This window comes from Rattus norvegicus, chromosome 17 (genome assembly GCF_021556685.1).
Source record: "Rattus norvegicus strain SHRSP/BbbUtx chromosome 17, alternate assembly SHRSP_T2T, whole genome shotgun sequence".
Lineage (NCBI taxonomy): Eukaryota > Metazoa > Chordata > Mammalia > Rodentia > Muridae > Rattus > Rattus norvegicus.
The window spans coordinates 94046510-94070825 of NC_141550.1; the positions used below are offsets into that span (position 1 = coordinate 94046510).

At 43.8% G+C, this 24316-nt stretch overlaps 1 protein-coding gene across 1 annotated transcript in view; it reads left to right on the top strand.

Annotated features, from left to right (window-relative positions):
• Gng4 (G protein subunit gamma 4) overlaps nucleotides 1–23922 on the top strand; it is a 48504-nt gene extending 24582 nt beyond the window's left edge. Inside the window, 2 exon segments of the mRNA NM_001400370.1 lie at nucleotides 750–859; nucleotides 21154–23922. Of these exon segments, the coding sequence (NP_001387299.1) occupies nucleotides 761–859; nucleotides 21154–21282 (228 nt within the window). The 5' untranslated portion in view covers nucleotides 750–760 and the 3' untranslated portion in view covers nucleotides 21283–23922.
• The last annotated feature ends 394 nt before the right edge of the window (nucleotides 23923–24316 follow it).

The following is a 24316-nucleotide window of genomic DNA, read 5'->3' on the forward strand; positions in this document are numbered from 1 at the left end:
CCCTCACTCTCAGGTTGGGCAAAGTATGGATCTCCCCACTACACACACACACACACACACATACACACACATACACACACATACACACACACACACACACACACACACACACACACACACACACACACACACTGGGATGCAATTGGTCCTGGGGGAGCAGAAGAAACCAAGGCAGGGGCTGGCAGAATGAAGGTTCCCAGAATCAAACTTCCAGCTACTCATGGCTCTTCTCTTATAGCTGGGCAGAGGTTTTCAACAAGATATGAATCCATACTTGCTGAACTCTGATTTGAGCAGCTGATGTAATACCAAGAAAGTCTTTTCTTTAAAAAAATAACATGCACATGAGCAAATGCTATTGCTTAGAGCTGCAGACCCTCAGCGTTCCCTATCCTCTCTCCCCAAGGGTAGTGGACACTCAGTGATCAGAACCTTGGCCCCCACATGCTCTGTACCTAGGGAACCACTGCCCTTTACCTTTGTGTTTGCCTGACTTCAGCCCCACACAGTATTCCCTTCTAGTTTCTTTCAAACAGTTTCTCCTTGAGAGTGTAGCAGAGTCTCCCTCAGGGGACAGGCAGCACTGTAATGACTTCACAGTGTGGTGTAGATATGGGTGGGGGCAAGAGAAGTCTTTCTAAGAGAACAAATCTGGGTGTGATGGAGAAGCTTCAGGTAGTAGGGGTTAGGAGGAGTAAGAGGGGCCTGGGACAACAGTACTCCCACCCTTACCCTGTGGTTATTTGCAGGGAGCGCAGGAATGAAGGAAGGCATGTCTAATAACAGCACCACCAGCATCTCCCAGGCCAGGAAAGCTGTAGAGCAGCTGAAGATGGAAGCCTGCATGGACAGGGTGAAGGTAAACTCACTCAGCAAGTTCCTTCCGGTTCCAGAGTGGCCTTGTGAGGCTCAGCTCCCTAACAGAGGAACGGTCTCAGTGGGTGTGTGCTTGTTCCAGAGCTCTGAACCTGCCCAGGGTTTCCCATGATGCAGTACACACAGTATGTGTGAATTTCATGGGAAGACACCAGAAACATACTCCTCTGATTGTAATTGTAGACGTACAATAAGGTTGAAGAGCTGTGCCTCCCTGGTACAGTAATGGGGGTTAGACAACAACAGGTTTTTAGACAGGCACAGCTGGGGCTGACACATTGAATCAGGCTTGTGTATTAAATGCTCCCTGCCACCTTCCACCATGGGTTTGTGATCTCTTCCTACTAGAATTACTGGAAGGAGATGAAGCCTTGATTTCTACAAAGGCCATGTAGACTGATGCACATCGAGACAAGTCGAAGGCTTGGCAGTATGTGACTGTGAGATGCAGCCAGTTTATGGCTATGATAAGGTTAGGACACTCTTCCCGAAGGAATGGTGCCAGGGAACTGGAGTCCATCAGGCCTGTGGTCTTCAAGAACCAAACCCAAGGGTCTTGCTCAAGAATGTGGTGTGTGAGTTACTGTTCTCCTTGCTATGACAGCAAACCTGATGAAAGCAGCTCAAGGCAGCATTTATTCTGGCTCAGAGTTTGAGGGTACAATCATCACAGTGGGGAGACATGGTGTGAGAGAGGCTCCAGCTGGGTGGGGCATGAGGTGGTGGCTCACATGGCATCCAGTCAGGAAGCAGAGGAGTGAATGCTGGTTCAGCCTATTTTGTCCTTGTTATTTAGTCCAGGATCCCAGTCTGTAGGCTGGTATACTGTTTCCTTAATTAAACCTCTCTGGAAATTCCCCCTAGCTATGCCTGAAGGTGTGTTTCCTTGGTGATTCCTAAACCTAGTCAAGTCACAATGACATAAGCATTGGGGTACAAATTCCCAAAGTCTTCAAGGCTTTCCCTTCCACAACACAGGGATATTCAACCTGTGAGTCTTTACCCCTTGGCAAACCTCTATCTCCAAAAATATTTACACTACAATTCGTAACAGTAGCAAAATTACAGTTATGAAGTGGCAACTAAAATAATTTTATGGTTAGTGGTTACCACAACGTGAGAAACATGTATTAAACAATCGCAACATTAGGAAGACCCAGAGCCACTGCAGTAGAGTGTGGCTCGGCAGCCCCAGTTCTCCTCTTTGCAAGCAGAGCGGCTCTTTCCCCTGCAGCTCATGGCATGTGTTATCCCAAGGGACAGAAAATGTACACAGAACTTGATGTACAAGTACTGATATCTAATTGGTTATTTGTGGTTGGCAGTCCTTGGCAGAGAAGGGAGTGAGGTTAGCAACCAGTGAACAATTGGAAGCAGGAGTTCCTGAGACTGAATGAGACTTCAGAGGTGGGCAGAGACCGGCATTGCCCAACTGTGCAAAGACAGAAAACTGCCAGGGGAGGACACGGTGAGAGCATCCCTGAGCAAGGCACTGCACAGCACGGCTGTGGCTTCAGTGTGAGCAGTGGTCTCCACCATAGTGAGCAGAGATGTGAGCTGGTCTCAGGCCAGCAACTGGATTTGGAAAAAGTCACCTGCTGATATCTTCCTGGTTGCTGCCACTGCAGAGAGCCCGTGGGCAGCACCCCACGAGCGAACTTGAGCCTCGGGACCACAGGTAAGACCAACTTTTCTGCTGCAAGAAAGCTGCCTGGTGAGCTCGGGACACACGGAAGCAGAATTCCTCTAGGACCGGGCACGTCCTGTGTTTACCGGAAGTCCCACACCCTCGGATCCCGGCCTGCAGCAGCTCTCTGCTCCCAGACCCCGTGAGAGAGAGACCCAACTGCCTGGTCAGGTGGGCACTCCTGAGGCTGCAGAGCGGAAGAGACCACCAACACTGCCCACCCCTGCCCACATCCCTGGCCCAAGAGGAAACTGTATAAGGCCTCTGGGCTCCTGTGGGGGAGGGCTCAGGAGCGGCAGGACCCCTGCCTGAGACACCGCCAGAACCTGAAGGAAACAGACCGGATAAACAGTTCTCTGCACCCAAATCCCGTGGGACGGAGAGCTAAACCTTCAGAGAGGCAGACAAGCCTGGGAAACCAGAAGAGACTGCTCTCTGCACACACATCTCGGACGCCAGAGGAAAACACCAAAGGCCATCTAGAACCCTGGTGCACTGAAGCTCCCGGAAGGGGCGGCGCATATCTTCCTGGTTGCTGCAGAGAGCCCGTGGGCAGCACCCCACGAGCGAACTTGAGCCTCAGGACCACAGTTAAGACCAACTTTTCTGCTGCAAGAAAGCTGCCTGGTGAACTCAAGACACAGGCCCACAGGAACAGCTGAAGACCTGTAGAGAGGAAAAACTACACGCCCGAAAGCAGAACACTCTGTCCCCATAACTGACTGAAAGAGAGGAAAACAGGTCTACAGCACTCCTGACATACAGGCTTATAGGACAGTCTAGCCACTGTCAGAAATAGCAGAAAAAAGTAACACTAGAGATAATCAGATGGCGAGAGGCAAGCGCAGGAACCCAAGCAACAGAAACCAAGACTACATGGCATCATCGGAGCCCAATTCTCCCACCAAAACAAACATGGAATGTCCAAACACACCAGAAAAGCAAGATCTAGTTTCAAAATCATATTTGATCATGATGCTGGAGGACTTCAAGAAAGACGTGAAGAACTCCCTTAGGGAAACACAGGAAAACATTAATAAACAAGTAGAAGCCTACAGAGAGGAATCGCAAAAATCCCTGAAAGAATCGCAAAAATCCCTGAAAGAATTCCAGGAAAACACAATCAAACAGTTGAAGGAATTAAAAATGGAAATAGAAGCAATCAAGAAAGAACACATGGAAACAACCCTGGATATAGAAAACCAAAAGAAGAGACAAGGAGCTGTAGATACGAGCTTCACCAACACAATACAAGAGATGGAAGAGAGAATCTCAGGAGCAGAAGATTCCATAGAAATCATTGACTCAACTGTCAAAGATAATGTACATCGGAAAAAGCTACTGGTCCAAAACATACAGGAAATCCAGGACTCAATGAGAAGATCAAACCTAAGGATAATAGGTATAGAAGAGAGTGAAGACTCCCAGCTCAAAGGACCAGTAAATATCTTCAACAAAATCATAGAAGAAAACTTCCCTAACCTAAAAAAAGAGATACCCATAGACATACAAGAAGCCTATAGAACTCCAAATAGATTGGACCAGAAAAGAAACACCTCCCGTCACATAATTGTCAAAACACCAAACGCACAAAATAAAGAAAGAATATTAAAAGCAGTAAGGGAAAAAGGTCAAGTAACATATAAAGGCAGACCTATCAGAATCACACCAGACTTCTCGCCAGAAACTATGAAGGCCAGAAGATCCTGGACTGATGTCATACAGACCCTAAGAGAACACAAATGCCAGCCCAGGTTACTGTATCCTGCAAAACTCTCAATTAACATAGATGGAGAAACCAAGATATTCCATGACAAAACCAAATTTACACAATATCTTTCTACAAATCCAGCACTACAAAGGATAATAAATGGTAAAGCCCAACATAAGGAGGCAAGCTATACCCTAGAAGAAGCAAGAAACTAATCGTCTTGGCAACAAAACAAAGAGAGTGAAAGCACACAAACATAACCTCACATCCAAATATGAATATAATGGGAAGCAATAATCACTATTCCTTAATATCTCTCAACATCAATGGCCTCAACTCCCCAATAAAAAGAAATAGATTAACAAACTGGATACGCAACGAGGACCCTGCATTCTGCTGCCTACAGGAAACACACCTCAGAGACAAAGACAGACACTACATCAGAGTGAAAGGCTGGAAAACAACGTTCCAAGCAAATGGTCAGAAGAAGCAAGCTGGAGTAGCCATTCTAATATCAAATAAAATCAATTTTCAACTAAAAGTCATCAAAAAAGATAAGGAAGGACACTTCATATTCATCAAAGGAAAAATCCACCAAGATGAACTCTCAATCCTAAATATCTATGCCCCAAATACAAGGACACCTACATACGTAAAAGAAACCTTACTAAAGCTCAAAGCACACATTGCACCTCACACAATAATAGTGGGAGATTTCAACACCCCACTCTCATCAATGGACAGATCATGGAAACAGAAATTAAACAGTGATGTCGACAGACTAAGAGAAGTCATGAGCCAAATGGACTTAACGGATATTTATAGAACATTCTATCCTAAAGCAAAAGGATATACCTTCTTCTCAGCTCCTCATGGTACTTTCTCCAAAATTGACCATATAATTGGTCAAAAAACAGGCCTCAACAGGTACAGAAAGATAGAAATAATCCCATGCGTGCTATCGGACCACCACGGCCTAAAGCTGGTCTTCAATAACAATAAGGGAAGAATGCCCACATATACGTGGAAATTGAACAATGCTCTACTCAATGATAACCTGGTCAAGGAAGAAATAAAGAAAGAAATTAAAAACTTTTTAGAATTTAATGAAAATGAAGGTACAACATACCCAAACTTATGGAACACAATGAAAGCTGTGCTAAGAGGAAAACTCAGCGCTGAGTGCCTGCAGAAAGAAACAGGAAAGAGCATATGTCAGCAGCTTGACAGCACACCTAAAAGCTCTAGAACAAAAAGAAGCAAATACACCCAGGAGGAGTAGAAGGCAGGAAATAATCAAACTCAGAGCTGAAATCAACCAAGTAGAAACAAAAAGGACCATAGAAAGAATCAACAGAACCAAAAGTTGGTTCTTTGAGAAAATCAACAAGATAGATAGATAAACCCTTAGCCAGACTAACGAGAGGACACAGAGAGTGCGTCCAAATTAACAAAATCAGAAATGAAAAGGGAGACATAACAACAGATTCAGAGGAAATTCAAAAAATCATCAGATCTTACTACAAAACAAAACTTGAAAATCTGCAGGAAATGGACAATTTCCTAGACAGATACAAGGTATCGAAGTTAAATCAGGAACAGATAAACCAGTTAAACAACCCCATAACTCCTAAGGAAATAGAAGCAGTCATTAAAGGTCTCCCAACCAAAAAGAGCCCAGGTCCAGACGGGTTTAGTGCAGAATTCTATCAAACCTTCATAGAAGACCTCATACCAATATTATCCAAACTATTCCACAAAATTGAAACAGATGGATCACTACCGAATACCTTCTACGAAGCCACAATTACTCTTATACCTAAACCACACAAAGACACAACAAAGAAAGAGAACTTCAGACCAATTTCTCTTATGAATATCGACGCAAAAATACTCAACAAAATTCTGGCAAACCGAATTCAAGAGCACATCAAAACAATCTCTACCATGATCAAGTAGGCTTCATCCCAGGCATGCAGGGATGGTTTAATATACGGAAAACCATCAACGTGATCCATTATATAAACAAACTGAAAGAACAGAACCACATGATCATTTCATTAGATGCTGAGAAAGCATTTGACAAAATTCAACACCCCTTCATGATAAAAGTCCTGGAAAGAATAGGAATTCAAGGCCCATACCTAAACATAGTAAAAGCCATATACAGCAAACCAGGTGCTAACATTAAGCTAAATGGAGAGAAACTTGAAGCAATCCCACTAAAATCAGGGACTAGACAAGGCTGCCCACTCTCTCCCTACTTATTCAATATAGTTCTTGAAGTTCTAGCCAGAGCAATCAGACAACAAAAGGAGGTCAAGGGGATACAGATTGGAAAATATCACTATTTGCAGATGATATGATAGTATATTTAAGTGATCCCAAAAGTTCCACCAGAGAACTACTAAAGCTGATAAACAACTTCAGCAAAGTGGCTGGGTATAAAATTAACTCAAATAAATCAGTTGCCTTCCTCTATACAAAAGAGAAACAAGCCAAGAAAGAAATTAGGGAAACGACACCCTTCATAATAGACCCAAATAATATAAAGTACCTCGGTGTGACTTTAACCAAGCAAGTAAAAGATCTGTACAATAAGAACTTCAAGACACTGAGGAAAGAAATTGAAGAAGACCTCAGAAGATGGAAAGATCTCTCATGCTCATGGATTGGCAGGATTAATATAGTAAAAATGGCCATTTTACCAAAAGCAATCTACAGATTCAATGCAATCCCCATCAAAATACCAATCCAATTCTTCAAAGAGTTAGACAAAACAATTTGCAAATTCATCTGGAATAACAAAAAACCCAGGATAGCTAAAGCTATCCTCAACAATAAAAGGACTTCAGGGGGAATCACTATCCCTGAACTCAAGCAGTATTACAGAGCAATAGTGATAAAAACTGCATGGTATTGGTACAGAGACAGACAGATAGACCAATGGAATAGAATTGAAGACCCAGAAATGAACCCACACACCTATGGTCACTTGATTTTTGACAAAGGAGCCAAAACCATCCAATGGAAAAAAGATAGCATTTTCAGCAAATGGTGCTGGTTCAACTGGAGGTCAACATGTAGAAGAATGCAGATCGATCCATGCTTATCACCCTGTACAAAGCTTAAGTCCAAGTGGATCAAGGACCTCCACATCAAACCAGACACACTCAAACTAATAGAAGAAAAACTAGGGAAGCATCTGGAACACATGGGCACTGGAAAAAATTTCCTGAACAAAACACCAATGGCTTATGCTCTAAGATCAAGAATCGACAAATGGGACCTCATAAAACTGCAAAGCTTCTGTAAGGCAAAGGACACTGTGGTTAGGACAAAATGGCAACCAACAGATTGGGAAAAGATCTTTACCAATCCTACAACAGATAGAGGCCTTATATCCAAAATATACAAAGAACTCAAGAAGTTAGACCGCAGGGAAACAAATAACCCTGTTAAAAAATGGGGTTCAGAGCTAAACAAAGAATTCACAGCTGAGGAATGCCAAATGGCTGAGAAACACCTAAAGAAATGTTCAACATCTTTAGTCATAAGGGAAATGCAAATCAAAACAACCCTGAGATTTCACCTCACACTAGTGAGAATGGCTAAGATCAAAAACTCAGGTGACAGCAGATGCTGGCGAGGATGTGGAGAAAGAGGAACACTCCTCCATTGTTGGTGGGATTGCAGACTGGTAAAACCATTCTGGAAATCAGTCTGGAGGTTCCTCAGAAAATTGGACATTGAACTGCCTGAGGATCCAGCTATACCTCTCTTGGGCATATACCCAAAAGATGCCTCAACATATAAAAGAGACACGTGCTCCACTATGTTCATCGCAGCCTTATTTATAATAGCCAGAAACTGGAAAGAACCCAGATGCCCTTCAACAGAGGAATGGATACAGAAAATGTTGTACATCTACACAATGGAATATTACTCAGCTATCAAAAACAACGAGTTTATGAAATTCGTAGGCAAATGGTTGGAACTGGAAAATATCATCCTGAGTGAGCTAACCCAATCACAGAAAGACATACATGGTATGCACTCATTGATAAGTGGCTATTAGCCCAAATGCTTGAATTACCCTAGATCCCTAGAACAAACGAAACTCAAGACGGACGATCAAAATGTGAATGCTTCACTCCTTCTTTAAATGAGGAAAAAGAATACCCTTGGCAGGGAAGGGAGAGGCAAAGATTAAAACAGAGACTGAAGGAACACCCATTCAGAGCCGGCCCCACATGTGGCCCATACATATACAGCCACCCAATTAGACAAGATGGATGAAGCAAAGAAGTGCAGACCGACAGGAGCCGGATGTAGATCGCTCCTGAGAGACACAGCCAGAATACAGCAAATACACAGGCGAATGCCAGCAGCAAACCACTGAACTGAGAATAGGTCCCCCATTGAAGGAATCAGAGAAAGAACTGGAAGAGCTTGAAGGGGCTCGAGACCCCATATGTACAACAATGTCAAGCAACCAGAGCTTCCAGGGACTAAGCCCCTACCTAAAGACTATACATGGACTGACCCTGGACTCCGACCCCATAGGTAGCAATGAATATCCTAGTAAGAGCACCAGTGGAACGGGAAGCCCTGGGTCCTGCTAAGACTGAACCCCCAGTGAACTAGACTATGGGGGGGAGGGCGGCAATGGGGGGAGGGTGGGGAGGGGAACACCCATAAGGAAGGGGAGGGGGGAGGGGGATGTTTGCCCGGAAACCGGGAAAGGGAGTAACACTCGAAATGTATATAAGAAATACTCAAGTTAATAAAAAAAAAAAGTCACCTGCTGAGCTACTGGAGAGAGGATGCTGTGAGCACAAGCACAGATCACAGAGCCACAATGAATGGCAGGCATTTAAGGTGAATGGCCTGTAGCTGTAGACCTCTTTGTCAGGGACAGGGAGGTGGCTGCAGCTGTGAGCTGGGCAGAGAGCTGAGATGGTGGGAGAGGAGAACATACCAAGAAAGCAAAGAGTGTGGAAGGGAAGCATGGAGCGTTAGGCAGAAAGAAACAAGAGGCCAGTCATGCACCAAGCTAGAGGGCTAGGGGACAGTAAGCGTATGTTAGGATGGTTGCCCGGCCAGAGGGAGACATTCTGTGGCAACAGATCATTTCCAGCCATAGATAGAGTTCTAGAGACTAGATGTCCCCATAGAGTCTTTTGGGTCCATGTAGACTCTAATGGGTGGAGAACCATAATAAATCATGCCAGACGCGTTAGAAAGGCAGTGCTGTGCTGCTGCTGCTGCTGCAGGGACCCTGTGGCGGAAGTAGCTAATCCTAGCTGGAGTAATGTCAGGAAACTGTGGAGAGGACCAGAAACTGGCCCGTGGGGTTCAGAAACAGTGCAGAGTTCTCAGGAAGGAGATAGTCCCCATCGGTCTGAGGAGAAGGTGCCCAAGTATGCCTGAAACTGTAGTAGACCATAACTGTATGACCGTAACTGTATGAGCATAACTGTAGTAGAGACCTCATCGAAGTGGAAACATGTAATGTCTACCCATCATTTACCTAGCACAGCATCCTTGGAGTTCACCCATGTCTCCATCATCAGTACTTCATCCTCTTTAATGGCTTAATGTTTCATTCTGTATATCCAATATACAGGAACACAAGCAGAGAGAAAGTTACATGCAAACACAGAAACACACAGAATGTTTGAACCAATATCAAATTTCTTTATGAAAAGTGGTTCTAAACTGGAAGAGCTTGAAGGGGCTCGAGACCCCATATGTACAACAATGCCAAGCAACCAGAGCTTCCAGGGACTAAGCCACTACCTAAAGACTATACATGGACTGACCCTGGACTCTGACCCCATAGGTAGCAATGAATATCCTAGTAAGAGCACCAGTGGAACGGGAAGCCCTGGGTCCTGCTAAGACTGAACCCCCAGTGAACTAGACTGGTGGGGGGAGGGGGACAATGGGGGGAGGGTGGGGAGGGGAACACCCATAAGAAAGGGGAGGGGGGAGGGGGATGTTTGCCCGGAAACTGGGAAAGGGAATAACACTCGAAATGTATATAAGAAATACTCAAGTTAATAATAAAAAAAAAAAGAAAGAAAAAAAAAAGAAAGAAAAAAAAAGAAAAGTGGTTCTAAGACAGGCACATACTTCTGCTCACTGAATATTTCTGAGATCTGTCCTCTACTCATTGCTATCCTTGGGTCACGTCTCCAGGTCAGCTCAGGTGCTATGGTGGGCAGCCTGCCTGCCTGCTGTACAGGTCTGTGCCTTGGCTCTCAATGGCTTGAGAAGCCCAAGAAGTTGAGTTCTGAGATGAATGTGGGAGAGTGATTTACTGTCACACATAAGGATTTAGACTTATTTCTGGAACTGACTTTATAAATGAAGGTCATTTTCTCTCTAATAAGTCAAGAGGAGGTCAAACTCTCACTGAAATTGTCTTAAAGCTACATATTAAAAGTCATTTATGAAACTGCCCTATTACGGCTACAATTTTGGTATATGGCATAAACACAGACTACATGGATTAAGGTCTCAAACCAGTAAGACTTTCCCCCTGTGGACACTTGTCATAGCTCCAGGTGCCATATCTATCTGCATTTTGACACGCCTACCTGTATATTCAAAGGTTCCCAGGGACATCTCAGAACCATTCTCTATCACTCATAAAATAATTCATAGAACTCAGGAAATATCTTACTCATATATACCAGATTATTATAAAGATGATAACTCAGCAACCTTCTGACAAAATGCCCAGGTCAATGAATTGTGGGACATAGTCCTCAGCTTCCAGGACTTATGTAAAAAAATGACACCTCCCAGCCCGTGAATGTGTTTACTCCAAGCCGCCCAAGCCCACGGTCAGGGTATTAGGTGGCTTCGTTATATTGCCATGGTATTAACTCATTGTTCACTCAATCTTCAGCCCTTTCTCCATCCCTGCAGGTCAAGGGCAGGGCTGGAAGCTTTACTTCCAATTATAGCTGTCTTTCTGGTGAATGCCACCTTCCTGAAGCTGTCCAGGGGTCCCTGGCCATTAGCCATCTAATTAGCATGCCTCAGAGACTCCTACCGCTCAAGAGAATCCTAGAGTTTAGGAGTTCTGTGCCAGGAACAAGGAACAAAAGCCCCATGCCCAATCTAGAATAAAAGGCTGAGTTATCCTATGATGTAAAACTCTGCAGTGTGTGAAATATGAGTTCCTCAGCATTATGCACATGACCATTAATCCACCCAGCCCATCATCATATTTAGGAATTACCAGTTTTCTCAAGGGCTCATCTCTTAGTATTTCCTTCTATATGTCTGTACACCTACCTTCATTGTCAGCCTCAAAGATACGTCATCTGAAGAATGCTCCCCTATCCAGAGAACACCTCCTGCCATGTGTTCCGATAGTGGAGTTGACTCTGCCTCAGGCCTCAGCATACCGTCTGTCTGGCCCACCATAGACGCATGTGTTTACTCCAAAATTGAGGCATGGCCAAAAACCAAGACCATCGCTGTTTGAGGAAAGTATTATGTACCTTCAGAGAACATATTTTAAGCAGCACATCTAACCATGAGTTGCCAGCACCTCCTCCAAAGGTTAAATGAGGGAGCAGCCCAGCAGCCCAGCTATACAGAGACTGATCTGCACTGCCTCAGTAGGCAGGGCAAGAGTCTAAGGAGCCTGCTTAAACTGTCCCCAAGTGCACAACAGATTTGAGTTGGAACTGCTCTTTTAAAGAGTAAAAGAAAAAAAAAAGGGCTTATGTAAACATTCTGCCAGAAAAATGAGGAACCAGACTGTAGCACAGAGAAGGCTAACAGAGCCCGCATTTGAGAAGACTTTTTCTAAAACAGCAAAGGAGACTTTAAGTGCCTCATAATCTCAAGAAAAGAAAGGCAAGCAATCTAGAGAAGGATCTCAGGCAGGAGAGAAGATACAGGTGCTAAAAGGGTGTAAAAGGAAAGCTAAAACCAGGTGTGGAGTCACATACCTGTAAACCCAGCTACTCAGAGGCTGCAAGTTCAAAGCTAGCCTGGGCCACATAGAAGTTTAAGAACAGTCTCAGCTATATGAGGCTCTGCCTCAAAATAAATAAATAAATAAATAAATAAATAAATAAATAAATAATTTTTTTAAAAAAGCTGTGCGATAGTGCAGTGATAGAGTTTTTCCCAATTTGAAACTCCAAGTTCACTCTTTGCTACTGAATAAAACAAGCAGAAACTAAATAAAGTTTGAGAAAAGCTAGAAGGCTAGAGAAAGGCATTAGAAGGAACTATAACTATAATTCACTGTAGAAACCAAATTAATGACAGAGGGGTTAGGATGAAAGTCACAGCAAAAGGGAAAGCTCAGCGATTATACATTCAAGACTGAACACACCCAGCCGTTTGCACCAAGATGTTCCTGGCAGAGAGAACTTAGAACAGGGAAGACTCCTAAAAACAAAGTATGAAGAGTTTCCATTAAGTAGAGGAAGTGTCTGCCCATCCCAGCACCTTGCCACATCCAGCTGATGGTAAAAATGACAGACGCTGAGACACGGGCATCTGGGAGGTTCCCTGCTCTCTCAGAAGCAAAAAGCCCTTTGCTAACATCACCCAAACAAAATAAAAATAAGCCAGGCATGGTGGCACACACCCGTAACCTCAGCATTCAGAAAATAGTGGTAGGAGGATCAGGAGTTCAAGGCCTGTGTAGGCTCCATTAAGACTTAAAAAGCAAAATCAAACAAACCAACAAACAAAAACTCAAGCAATTAAATCACTTGCAGATGATAAAAATACAGAAGAAAACACTTACAGGCTTGTAAGAGTGCAGAAATAACCACTTGGGACAGTGGGGCTAATTTTGATCATTTTCTTTATAAATGGCATAAGGTTTTCGAGGGTTCACAGCAGCTCTCAGCTCTGAGACTTTGGTACCCTAGAGTCTCAGGTCACAGACAAAGGCACTGGACTCCAGAAGTGCTATGAGACCTAAAAGACACAAATCTGGAATCTAGGTACTACACCTGACCACATGGAAGAAGGCATGAGGTTGGGTGCATCCCTGAGGCTCCGACGGCAGCCCATAAAGAGACAGTGTCTGCTAGGGAGCCTCCTCATCTGCCACACCCAAGGTGACATAAGCATGTCTTCAGTCATGCAGATCCTTAACCTGACTACAAACATGGCCTGCTTTTCCCTAGGAAAATCATTTCATTATATAATTGAATTTCACTACAAGTGATCCAGGTGTGCTTAGTTTTGTGGATAAAGGGATTTGAGAGAGGTCATAGAATCATTGAGTAGACCCTGAGCCTGAGATTCTGCTTGGTGACTGCTGGGAAGGGCTTTCACTACTGCTCCACAGACCACACAGGAAGGGTGCTGTCCTGCAGCTAGGGCTGATGAAGTGTCCCAGATCCGGTTCACCATGCCTTACTCTTTAGGTCACTAGTCATAGCACCCATAGGAATGTGTGTCTGACAGACAGAACCAAGGACACATGCTTGTACTCAAGTTGCAAGGGATTCTGGGAAAGGGAGAACAGTTTCAAATCCTATTTAAAGAAGTCCTATGTTTCCCACAGTGGAACTAATCAAGAAAGCAATCAGGGTTCAGTGGCTGAGGAACAGAACATGTAGCAACTGTCCACTATGGCTAGATACCTAATTAGGAGTAGATACAATGTCTTTTCTGAAGTTGATTAGCATATTTAAGCATAATAACACTATAAAAATGCATATTTCAAAATTACTAGGGAGTAAGAAATAATACATAAACTATAAAACAACAAAGAGTATATAAAAATTTGAAAAACAAAAACAAAGATAGTAAAAGACACTCGAAATATGTATGTCTGTAAATGTTAAGTGGAAAGTCCAATTTAGGATGCATTTTACATCCCTGAAGTGACAGAAATATTTTTTAAAGATTTATTTATTTATTTCATGTATGTGGCTATGCTGTCGCTGTCTTCAGACACAACAGAAGAGGGCAGTGGATGCCCATGATAGATGTTTGTGAGCCACCATGTGGTTGCTGGGAATTGAACTCAGGGCCTCTGGAAGAGCAGTCAGGTGGGGAGGCAGGAGGGAGTCGGTGGTTGGGTGGGTGGGGAACGCACCCTCATAGAAACAGGGAGATGGGATGGGATAGGTGTTTCTGGAGGGGAAACTGGAAAAGGGGATACCATTTAAAATGTTAATTAAAAAATCCAATAAAAGAAAAGAAAAAAGCAGGAAAAATATACCAGATATGTACAAGATTTAGGTAAAGAAAACTATAAAACTCAAATGAAAGAAAATTTAAATATCTGGATAAAAGGAAAGATGCCCCATGTTCATGGATGGGGAGATAGTATTGTTAAGATGTCTTCTCAACTTGACCTGTAGATTCTTTGTAATCCCTGTCAAAATCCCAGGAAGTTATTTTGTGGATATTGACAGACTTCTTCTATAGAAAGATAAAAGACTCAGAATAACCAATAAATTAGGTCCATAAGGAAGGGGAAGCTGTGGCAGGGTGGAAGAGGAAGATGTAGAGGAGAACTTAGAGGAGGGTGATTTGGAGAAGGAGGACATGGAGGAGGAAAACTGTTGCCTCTAACTGCTGTCTTATCATAGCAAGAGTAACCAAGTATGTTGGTGAACAGTAAAACAAATCAATAGAACAGAATGGAGTAATGAACCCTCATAAATACAGTCCACAAATCATTTACAAAGAGCAAAGGTGATCTTTCCAGCAAGTAGTATTAGAATAGGTGACATCCACATACCAAAAAAAAAATGGATCTAGACACAGACATTAACCCAAGATGAGTCATAAGCAGAAACGTGAAGACACAGCTGCAAGCCTAGGACATCCTATACAAAGAAGTCTGGTTGACCTTGGATTTGACTGTTTCAATACAACTAGCAAAACCCAAGACGGCCTGATAAGCCATGCTCCATTAGGACTTGGAGCTTCTCAAAACACCATAGACAAGTTGCAGGAGAAGACAGTGTGTGCAGAATACATATCTAATAAAAGGCATGTCCAAAATACACAAAGAACTCTTAAAATCTAGTCATTAGAAAACAATCACATTTTCAAATGGGTGAAACTCAACCCTAGGCTTGGGAAGGATACTAAGATTACCAGCAGATACATAGTGAGTTAAGGGCTAGCCTTGGCTACAGGAGTCTTTCTCTCTCTCTCTCTCTCTCTCTCTCTCTCTCTCTCTCACACACACACACACACACACACACACACACACACACACACACACACACACAGCAAGTCATATAAATGGATTTCTCACCAAAGATGATGTAGAAATGGTAAATTATGGAATGGGGAGATAGCTCAGCTAGTGAATTGCTTGCTTTATGAGCACAGGACCCGAGCTCAATCCCCAGAACCCATGTTAGTAAAAAATAATATTAAAATAAAAAAATTTTAAAAGCTATGCGTGTGAGTACTTGTAGTTCAGCACAAGAGAGACAAGAAAGAAAGGTCCCTAAGGCTCAATGGCAGGACAGACTATCATACTTGGCAAGCTCCAGGTCAATGAGAGATCCTATTTTAAAAGAAAAAGATGGAATGCTCCCAAGAACAATATCTTTTGACTGCCACAAACATACATATGAGCATTCCTACATACATGTGCACTCACAGGAGAGACTATCCTACAGCAGTAGTCATGGACACTATGCCCTTCTCAGCATAACACTTTATGGCAGCAGGAATGAGAATATACACAGAAAACTTTTAAAACTGCCTCCTGAACACTGTGTTCCAACTTGATTGGCAATAACTATATAGGTTGTGCCGTGAATGCTTTGTCATCAGATGATTACATCTTCATGCATTGCTCAGGCTAACCAGTTATCCCACTATTGAAATTGTTTTATTATCTTCAAAATGTGTGGTGGTTATTATCGATTACCAATAGGGAGATTCTTTCTCAGGATTGCCTCTTTTACAAAGGTGATATCCTGTCCCTGAGGGCTGGCTTCCTTCGAGACGTGAAGGTCTTTGGAAGTAGAATGCTGGCACTAAGACAGCAATAACCATTCGGCTCAGTAAATGGAAGACTTTTTTTGTCTTTTTCCACAGGAAATCTCACTGCCAAATAAGCCTTCAGTGGATGCTGTCCGACCTGGCAGCTGGCTTTTGAGCAGTCATTTGCATGTGTGTTATCCATACAGTCTTCCCTGTCTTCTGTGTTACTGAAAGCACTGGTAGCCTAACAGAAAACAAGGCCATATTTTTATGTAAATAGTCTGCCTAAAAATTTACAATGTTTTCAAAATTTAAGCATCAGTTGGGTTAGGATTGTCTACTGGTTTCATCGGTGTGGATGAGCTACCTGCTGTAGACATTTTGTGAGCAAGCTTCGTAAAGCCAAGCATGTGACTTCTCTACACTCATGTTTATGAAACCGTTTTTCATGATGATCCTTCCAACAAAGGAGACTTCAACACATCTTAATCTTACTTTTGCTTTCCCTCTCACACCTTTTTTTTTTCTGCCATGCCACCAGGTGGGGATCTTCAGAAAGAACAAAATGTGATTTCTGCTCCTACCCCCATAGTTTTTTTTTTTTAAATTCTAACCAGAAAAGGTCAACTGATGTTTGGTAAGACACAGGTAAGGGTGGTTAGCAATTCTAGAATGAAGATCAGATAAAAGGAGAACAATCTTTTAACTTAGCCAAAGAGCAGGGCAGGATGTTCTCTGTGCTACCAGAAAGTAGCTACATAAGTACAGGAGTCAGAGCGTCTTCAGAGTAGCATGCACTAAGCAATCAGGAACTGTTGCCTCTTACAGAAGTGAAAGCTAGATGGACTGTCTTCGAGGTGTGTCTCCTGTCAGCAGGACAGGCTGTGTCAGTGGCCCCTGATGCTAAGTCAGGCTGTTTGGTGTGTGTTGCATCCAGTGAGGGGATCAGGAGTGCCAGGTGCCTGCTGAGGCTGCCAAGGCTCGCTGTTTTTCCCTGGGATCATTGTAGAATCCTCTGTACCAAGACCAGGGTGGGTTTTGCTGTATCTATCCTTGACATTTGTGGTTCACATTGCTGTGCAAATACTCTGTTGGCAAAGTCTAAGATGGGTTTGGCTGCTTCATCTTGTTTCCTTTTAGACAGAGCCTTGTGCTTACCATTCTACCTCAGCCTCTTGAGCACTGGAATCATAGGCGTGCAACACCCCACCTTTAGTTGTAGGAAAGTGGGGAATCATAAAGACTGAGAGGCAGTAGGTCAGATGGGACATTTGCCTACCTGTTGGAAGGATTTGGTTTAGTCAAAATTCAGGGTACATGTGGGTCAATGGTAGGCTACTCAGCCTAGGGGCTGTTGGTCCTGTTGTAGCCACATAAATAACAGTTCTCACTGAGGTGAACTTGGTGGTATTAACCTATCCCCACATTTCTGCTTCCCAGAGTCTAACCAGATTCTGATAGGAAAGAAGAGCAGTTATGCTGGTTGACAATGACTATCCCATTGTTAGAGATATCTGGCCCTAAGATTCATTCATGCTATCACCACCTGGCTTTCTCCTCCTCCAGATGTTCTGTAGGGGCAGGAGATGCTCCTCCTTTCTTCAGGACAGGACCTCCTTGCAGCAGAAGTCACCTTCCCACTCAGACCACTTCCCAACAGCTAGGAGTTTCCTGCAGTGCTCTGGGATCTGCTGAAAACCAGATTACACAGTGTCTGGGTATCCTCCTTAGGAGCTGTTGTGTTGGGCTCAACTATGTTCATTTTTTAGAAAGAGGAGTACATAGGAACTCGCTCAGGATTCAGAGGCGAAACATATATTTATGCTACCCCAAAGATCCCTGTATGGCTAAGGGCATATGGCAACCTCTGTTTGGTGTGCACCAGGCCTGACCTTAGAAGAGATACCATTGCTCCATGCTGACTACAGCCCGGCTGTACTCTTAACCCTGACATGGCTTTGTTTTCTGGGGGTGGAGGGAGGAACAGGCAAAGCCAACCAAGATACTCTTCGTCGATTCTATATTGTTCAGTAGACCCAGACTGTTGAGAAGTAGGTGCCCTCTTGACTTTAGATGTACAAGATAAGTGTAGTGGGTGTCACAACGAAAGTAGTAATTATGTCGTCTGTCTTGTCATGGAATGTGACTATAGTAATTGCAACATTTTCTTCCATCATTGAAGCTGGTAATTATAGTGCAACTAACAGCATTATGTGCTAACTTGGGCTGTTTTAATCACCTCTTTTACTCTGAAATGCAATGGGAAAATTCCACAGTTGTTCCCAGGCCACCCATTTCTCTCAGCATCTGCTGCTTTATAACTCTAACAGCTGGATGCTCAGGGATAGGAGGCAGGGATGCTCAGGGCAGCTCATCTCCATGATCTCGATGCTTGATAAGAAAGCACTGGAGGCAGTTGTCAGTTTTCTACCACGATAAAATTTTGTCTTTGGGATTATCTATTTTGTTTCAGAAGGAGCAGATGTTTTGGCATATGGCACTGTCTGCCACCCATATCTTATAGGAAGGAACTCTCCAGCCACAAAAAAAATCAATCTAACCTGATTAACAAAAACCACATTCAGTCCTCACAGCAGTTAGGTTAATTAATGCTGGGATGGAACACTGTAGGCCGGTGTATTAATTTTCTCACCCTTAGGACAAAAATTCCCAGAGTACAACATAAAGAAGGGCTTGGTTTGGAAATACAGCCTGTTGTGATGAGAAGGCACGGCAGCAGCATGAGGCAACTGGTCACGTCACATTAGCAGCAGGAAGCAGAGAGAATTCTGGTACCCAGCTCATGGGCTCCTTTTCTTTCCATTCAGAACTCCAGTACATGGGAGGATTTCAACTACATTCGGCCTGGGTCTTTCCAAGCTCAGTTAAACGTCTCTGGAAACACAGTCATGACACACCCAAAGGTGTGGTTGTCAATTATACCCATCACAACCATGATGACATCTTTCATGTGTAGGGTTCCATGCCTGAAAACAGCCATTACCTGCATTCATGTTCTCTGATCACAGTGTAGTGAACACCAGCAGACGCCCAAGTTGCTGTGCACATAAGTGGACTTTGGATGCTATTATGTGAACTGATGGGGTCTGGTTGGGTGGAAATTCTCTTGATTACTTTGATGTAAAATGATTTACACTCCATTAGGTACAGCTAGGCATAAATGGGTCATTCTTTACAACGTAATCGTTTGAGTGAAATGTGAGCCCCATGTAGAATCCACAATTAGCAGAGCACGGTCAGAAGATGAAATAAGATCACTTGCAGGAGTATAGAATGACTGAAGGGACCATGTTTGGCCCACCCTTTTCTCCCGGAATTGTTAGACCTACATCCCTGACCCCAGACTTTTTGCTTGTCTCTTTTCTACAACTGTATCAGAATTCCATGGTTGGAAAACAGAAGTAAAGATGGAGGAGAAGGAAGCAGAAGGAAAGAAAGATTGGAAGGGATCAGGGAGGAAGAGAAGAAAGGACAGTGTTCCTCATAGCTCTGGGGCTGTAGGTGGCAGGGCCCCAAACTGGGTCATAGCATGGTTGAAGACAAGCCATTAAAAGCAACTTGGGGGGTTGGGGATTTAGCTCAGTGGTAGAGCACTTGCCTAGCAAGCGCAAGGCCCTGGGTTCGGTCCCCAGCTCTGAAAAAAAAGAAAAAAGAAAAAAGAAAAAGTAAAAGCAACTTGGATCTGCCCATATCATCTCTCGTAGTTCAGCTACCACCAACACAGGTAGGTCTGGGGTGGAAATCCAAAGCAAGAATTTATAATCGAGGTGGCAGAACCCCAAAACTGACATTTGTGGCTTGCTGGAACAGAGGTTTTAGACTTGTGATGTCTAATCTGGGTTTGTCATTTGACTACATCTGAAACCAACTTAAACCCAAGCAGCTGAGCTCACCGGTGAGGGGTTGCCTTGAGTAAATGGTTTGAGGAAGACCCACCCTAAATCTGGACCACATCTTCTGGTGGTTGACCACATAAAGTATCTCCCTCTCTATGAACACCCAGCTTTTCCTCTAGACCCAGACTGGGCGTGTTCTCTACACAATTTCCATGTATTAATTAAGAAAGGTTTGGAAGGAAAACAAAAGGGCTTCCTGGCCAGTAGCAACCTGTCTATAGGGAACAGCTACCTGTCATTACATGATATGGGCTTGAGCTGGTGAGATGACTCAGCAGGTGATGACAACAATGACGATGTCTTCTACAAAAGCCTGGTAACCTGATTTTGATCCCTGGAGCCTACCTGAAGGTGGAAGGACAGAGCAAACTTTGTTCTTAGACTTCTACACGTGTGCCATGGCATGTACCTGCCCCTTCCCCTGCATGTGCACACATTAGTATATAATAAGCACATTATACATTGATATAATTATATAGAAAGATAATAATAAATACATTTTGTAAGATGGGGACCTATAAAGCAGAGCTGAATAGGGGGTCTGCTGAAGGGGACAAATTGTCTCTCCTGATTTGTCCATGAGAGTGGACTATAGAAAAAATAGCACCAATAAATACCATCAGCCTGACTTGGCCAGGAATAGTTTCTGTGCTATTCTTATAGAAATGGCTTTACAGAGACACTGTGAGATTACTCTGTTCCATTCTCTCTGTTTAATTATTTGATGTGCTGGGATCCAATCCATGCTAGGCAAGAACACTAATACTGAGCCACACCCCTGGCATGTTCTCAGCTTTCTGGATCCTGACCTAGAATTCTAGGGGAGCAGGTCCTTGAAGCATCTTCCAAACCCATCATCTCGCTCTATCCAAACTTGCCAGCCCCTGGCCTTGATTGATCATGCACACTATATAGCCTGACTTTGACCATGGCCACTCTTCTTGTGGACCAACTCTGGACCCACTCTGTGAATGCCTTTAACCAAGCACCTGTGTTGTATCCCACAGGTCTCCCAGGCTGCCTCGGACCTCCTGGCCTACTGTGAAGCCCACGTGCGGGAGGATCCTCTCATCATCCCTGTGCCTGCCTCAGAAAACCCCTTCCGGGAGAAGAAGTTCTTCTGCACCATTCTTTAACACCCATGGCCATGAAGCAGGCCCTGTCCTGCCATAAAAGTTTGAGTAGAGACCATGCATGCTCCCATGTAGAGGCATGCCTCCCACAACACCCCGTCTCTGCCCAACCAGTCATGATCTGGGCTCATCTCCTTTCATCATATTTCCTTCTTAACATTGTTTCCTCTTCCTTTTTTGTTTCACTTTTCTTATCTCCATAGAGAAAACAGACACTTTTATACCCAAATAACAAATGTGCCATACAAAAGTGTAGATTTAAAGGTCTGCAATTTTTAAACATTCCCAGCCATAAATATAACCAGTTAATAAATTTTAGTGGGTAATTCATTGAAGTCAAAACCATGCACAAGTGTCTCCCATGCACAGTAATTCAGTAGCAGATGAGAGCATGTCAGTCAGACACATGTGATGGTGGGGTCTTTCTCCTCTGGCATCTCTATCATAGAAGCCTTCAGGGCCCATGTGGCTAGGTCCTGTAAATGACTAATATCTCTACCTGTTTATCACTGAGCATTCCAAAGCTGATGCGTCTGAGAATACATTTGTAGTGTAGACACTGAAGCAGCCTTGACTGTAGATACTCACCAGACAGCCCCACTGGGCCATCTTCTCAATCCAAATGCCCCGCCCTCCTTGCTTGCTCCCTACTTGGTGTTTCTGGTAAGGCAAGGAGTCTGACAACATGAACGTGTTGTTGAACTGTAGTCTGGCACAGTTATCCCTGAAAATGATGTCACCAGGCCACTCACTGATCTGAGAAGTTATGGGCATCAACATATTTAACCTGGCAATAAATACTCCAAGTATAGGTCTGTTTTTAGAGAGGGAATATCCCAGGCATAGAGAAATGACATTTGCTGAAAGCTGTAGACAGAAAGTAGGCACACCAAGTCTTCACATGTGGGTAGTCCATCCTTAAAGCCCTCACTGAAGCCCTGAACTGTGGCCACCTGTTGCAAGTGTGCAGATTCACAAACAGTCCTAACTACACGTTAGGAATGAAACAAACACATGTTCACACTAACTGGATGTACACCCCTCTCCCACCTTCTCAAGAGAAGAGTCCCAAGCCTAGATTATGGCAGTCTGTGATAGATGATATATAGGTGCCCCAAGACCAGATAGCAGTAAGCCTTGAGATTTTCCAAGACAAGGTTGTTGTCCTTATCTAAGGCACCCCCATACTCTCCTGATGGAGGCAGTAACCACAGTTGCTGAGGGCTCGGTGAGGACATTTGTTGTGTAGATATTTGGAAACTGCTTCTCCTATGTTCTCCTCTGGATCTCAAAGAGGCTTGCTGTGTGCTGCTGACAAGCCATTGTGTGCCAAGCTGTTCAAACCAGCAAATTGCAGCCAGTTAATTACCCCTCTTGCTCTTCTGCCAGGGAAGAAAGCAAATAAAGCTCTGATTATCCTTGAAAGCCAATATGTGCTGGATGATAACCTGTAATGTTGTGGAGAGTGTATGACCTCATAGACATCACGGTTCTGAGATGAGTGTAAAATGGCCTCCGAGTGACTCTCATTTTTAGATTGGTTTGTGCCTTGCTACCTTCTCTTGCAGCTTTTGTGCAAACTGTCCTTAGTTTCACTACTGGACATTAGAGGAGAGGCAAATCCTCTGGTTTTGTTGGGCTGTAACAAGATCTCTTTATTCTGTGGCTCATGTTGGCATTATTAATCCATAGAGTAGAACATAGTCCCCAAAAGCCAAGGAAGTGTGGCAACACCTGCAGTGCAAAATCAGGTCAAGAGAACAGTGTGCTTTAATAGCCTACCTGACTGTCTCTGCTTTCCTGCCTCCATTTCCAACCATCTTTCTTACATTCTCCTGTGGATGGCGTGTCCACCAGTAACTGTCCTGGGATGATTCCCCCTCTGCCCCGCCACTCTGCTCCTTAGACCCATTAGGCTTTCTGACCCCCAACATCTTTCTACTTATTCCTAGATTTTTGTTAATTCTTGGAGTCTTGTGATCAACACTGTAAACTCATTATTCCACAAAATATCCTCATTTGGATGTAAATATTTCGTGAGAAGACAACTCCACCCCTGAGTATGTACTCAACAGAAATGTGTACATATTGTCAGAAGAAATGTACTAGAATGTCCACAGAAGTATTGTTCACTGTAACCCTAACCAGAAGGAGCCCCTTATGCCCATGTTGAAGGGATAAGCAGATAAGAGTCATTAATGAAGCAGTGGATTCTCAGCTTCACCCACAGCTTGGTTCGAATCTTGCTGTCCTGAGGGACTGAGAGCAGGGACGTCCAAGCTACAGATCCATTTCCATACAGAACAGGCCTGGCAGGCCAACCCATGCTGATTGAATGAGGGGCAGTAGCTGTTCTCAAAGGAGCAACAGAGATGGAACACAAAAGACTTCTGGGGGCTGGGGATTTAGCTCAGTGGTAGAGCGCTTGCCTAGGAAGCGCAAGGGCAAGGCCCTGGGTTCGGTCCCCAGCTCCGAAAAAAAAAAAAAAATGAAGTGAAGACTTCTGGAATCTTCTGTCTCTGGATCTAACTGTGAGTCACACTGAGATGTTTAGTTTGTGGAAGTTCTCCAACTGTCCATTTTTGGGTGCTTTTCTGTATGTGTGTTATACTTCAATAAAACACTGGACTTTGTGACTACCAACTGTGGGTCCCTCTGCTATTGCTCCCCCCCTTGGTACTTTGTTCAATGTTTGACTCTTCCTTAAATGTTCTTAACATAACATTACTAACTCCCATTTTTAGTGGGGCACTTTAAGAGTGCACAAAGTACTTGCAATCACCAGCTGGAGAACAGGTTTCTGTCATGCACAGGTATTTCCCCACACAAACACTATGATCTGGGATTTGTGAGTAAACAGCAAGCACACCATGCAACTTCCACAGAGTGGCTGAGACAACATCCTTAGCCTCTTACCTTCTCACCCTCAGGAATGAAGGGATAGGATGGCCTTCCAGGGAAACTCATAATTACAGTGAGGTCCCATAAGGCCCTGTGGTGACACGGAGCTGGCATGCTGTCAGTAAGAGCAGGTGCT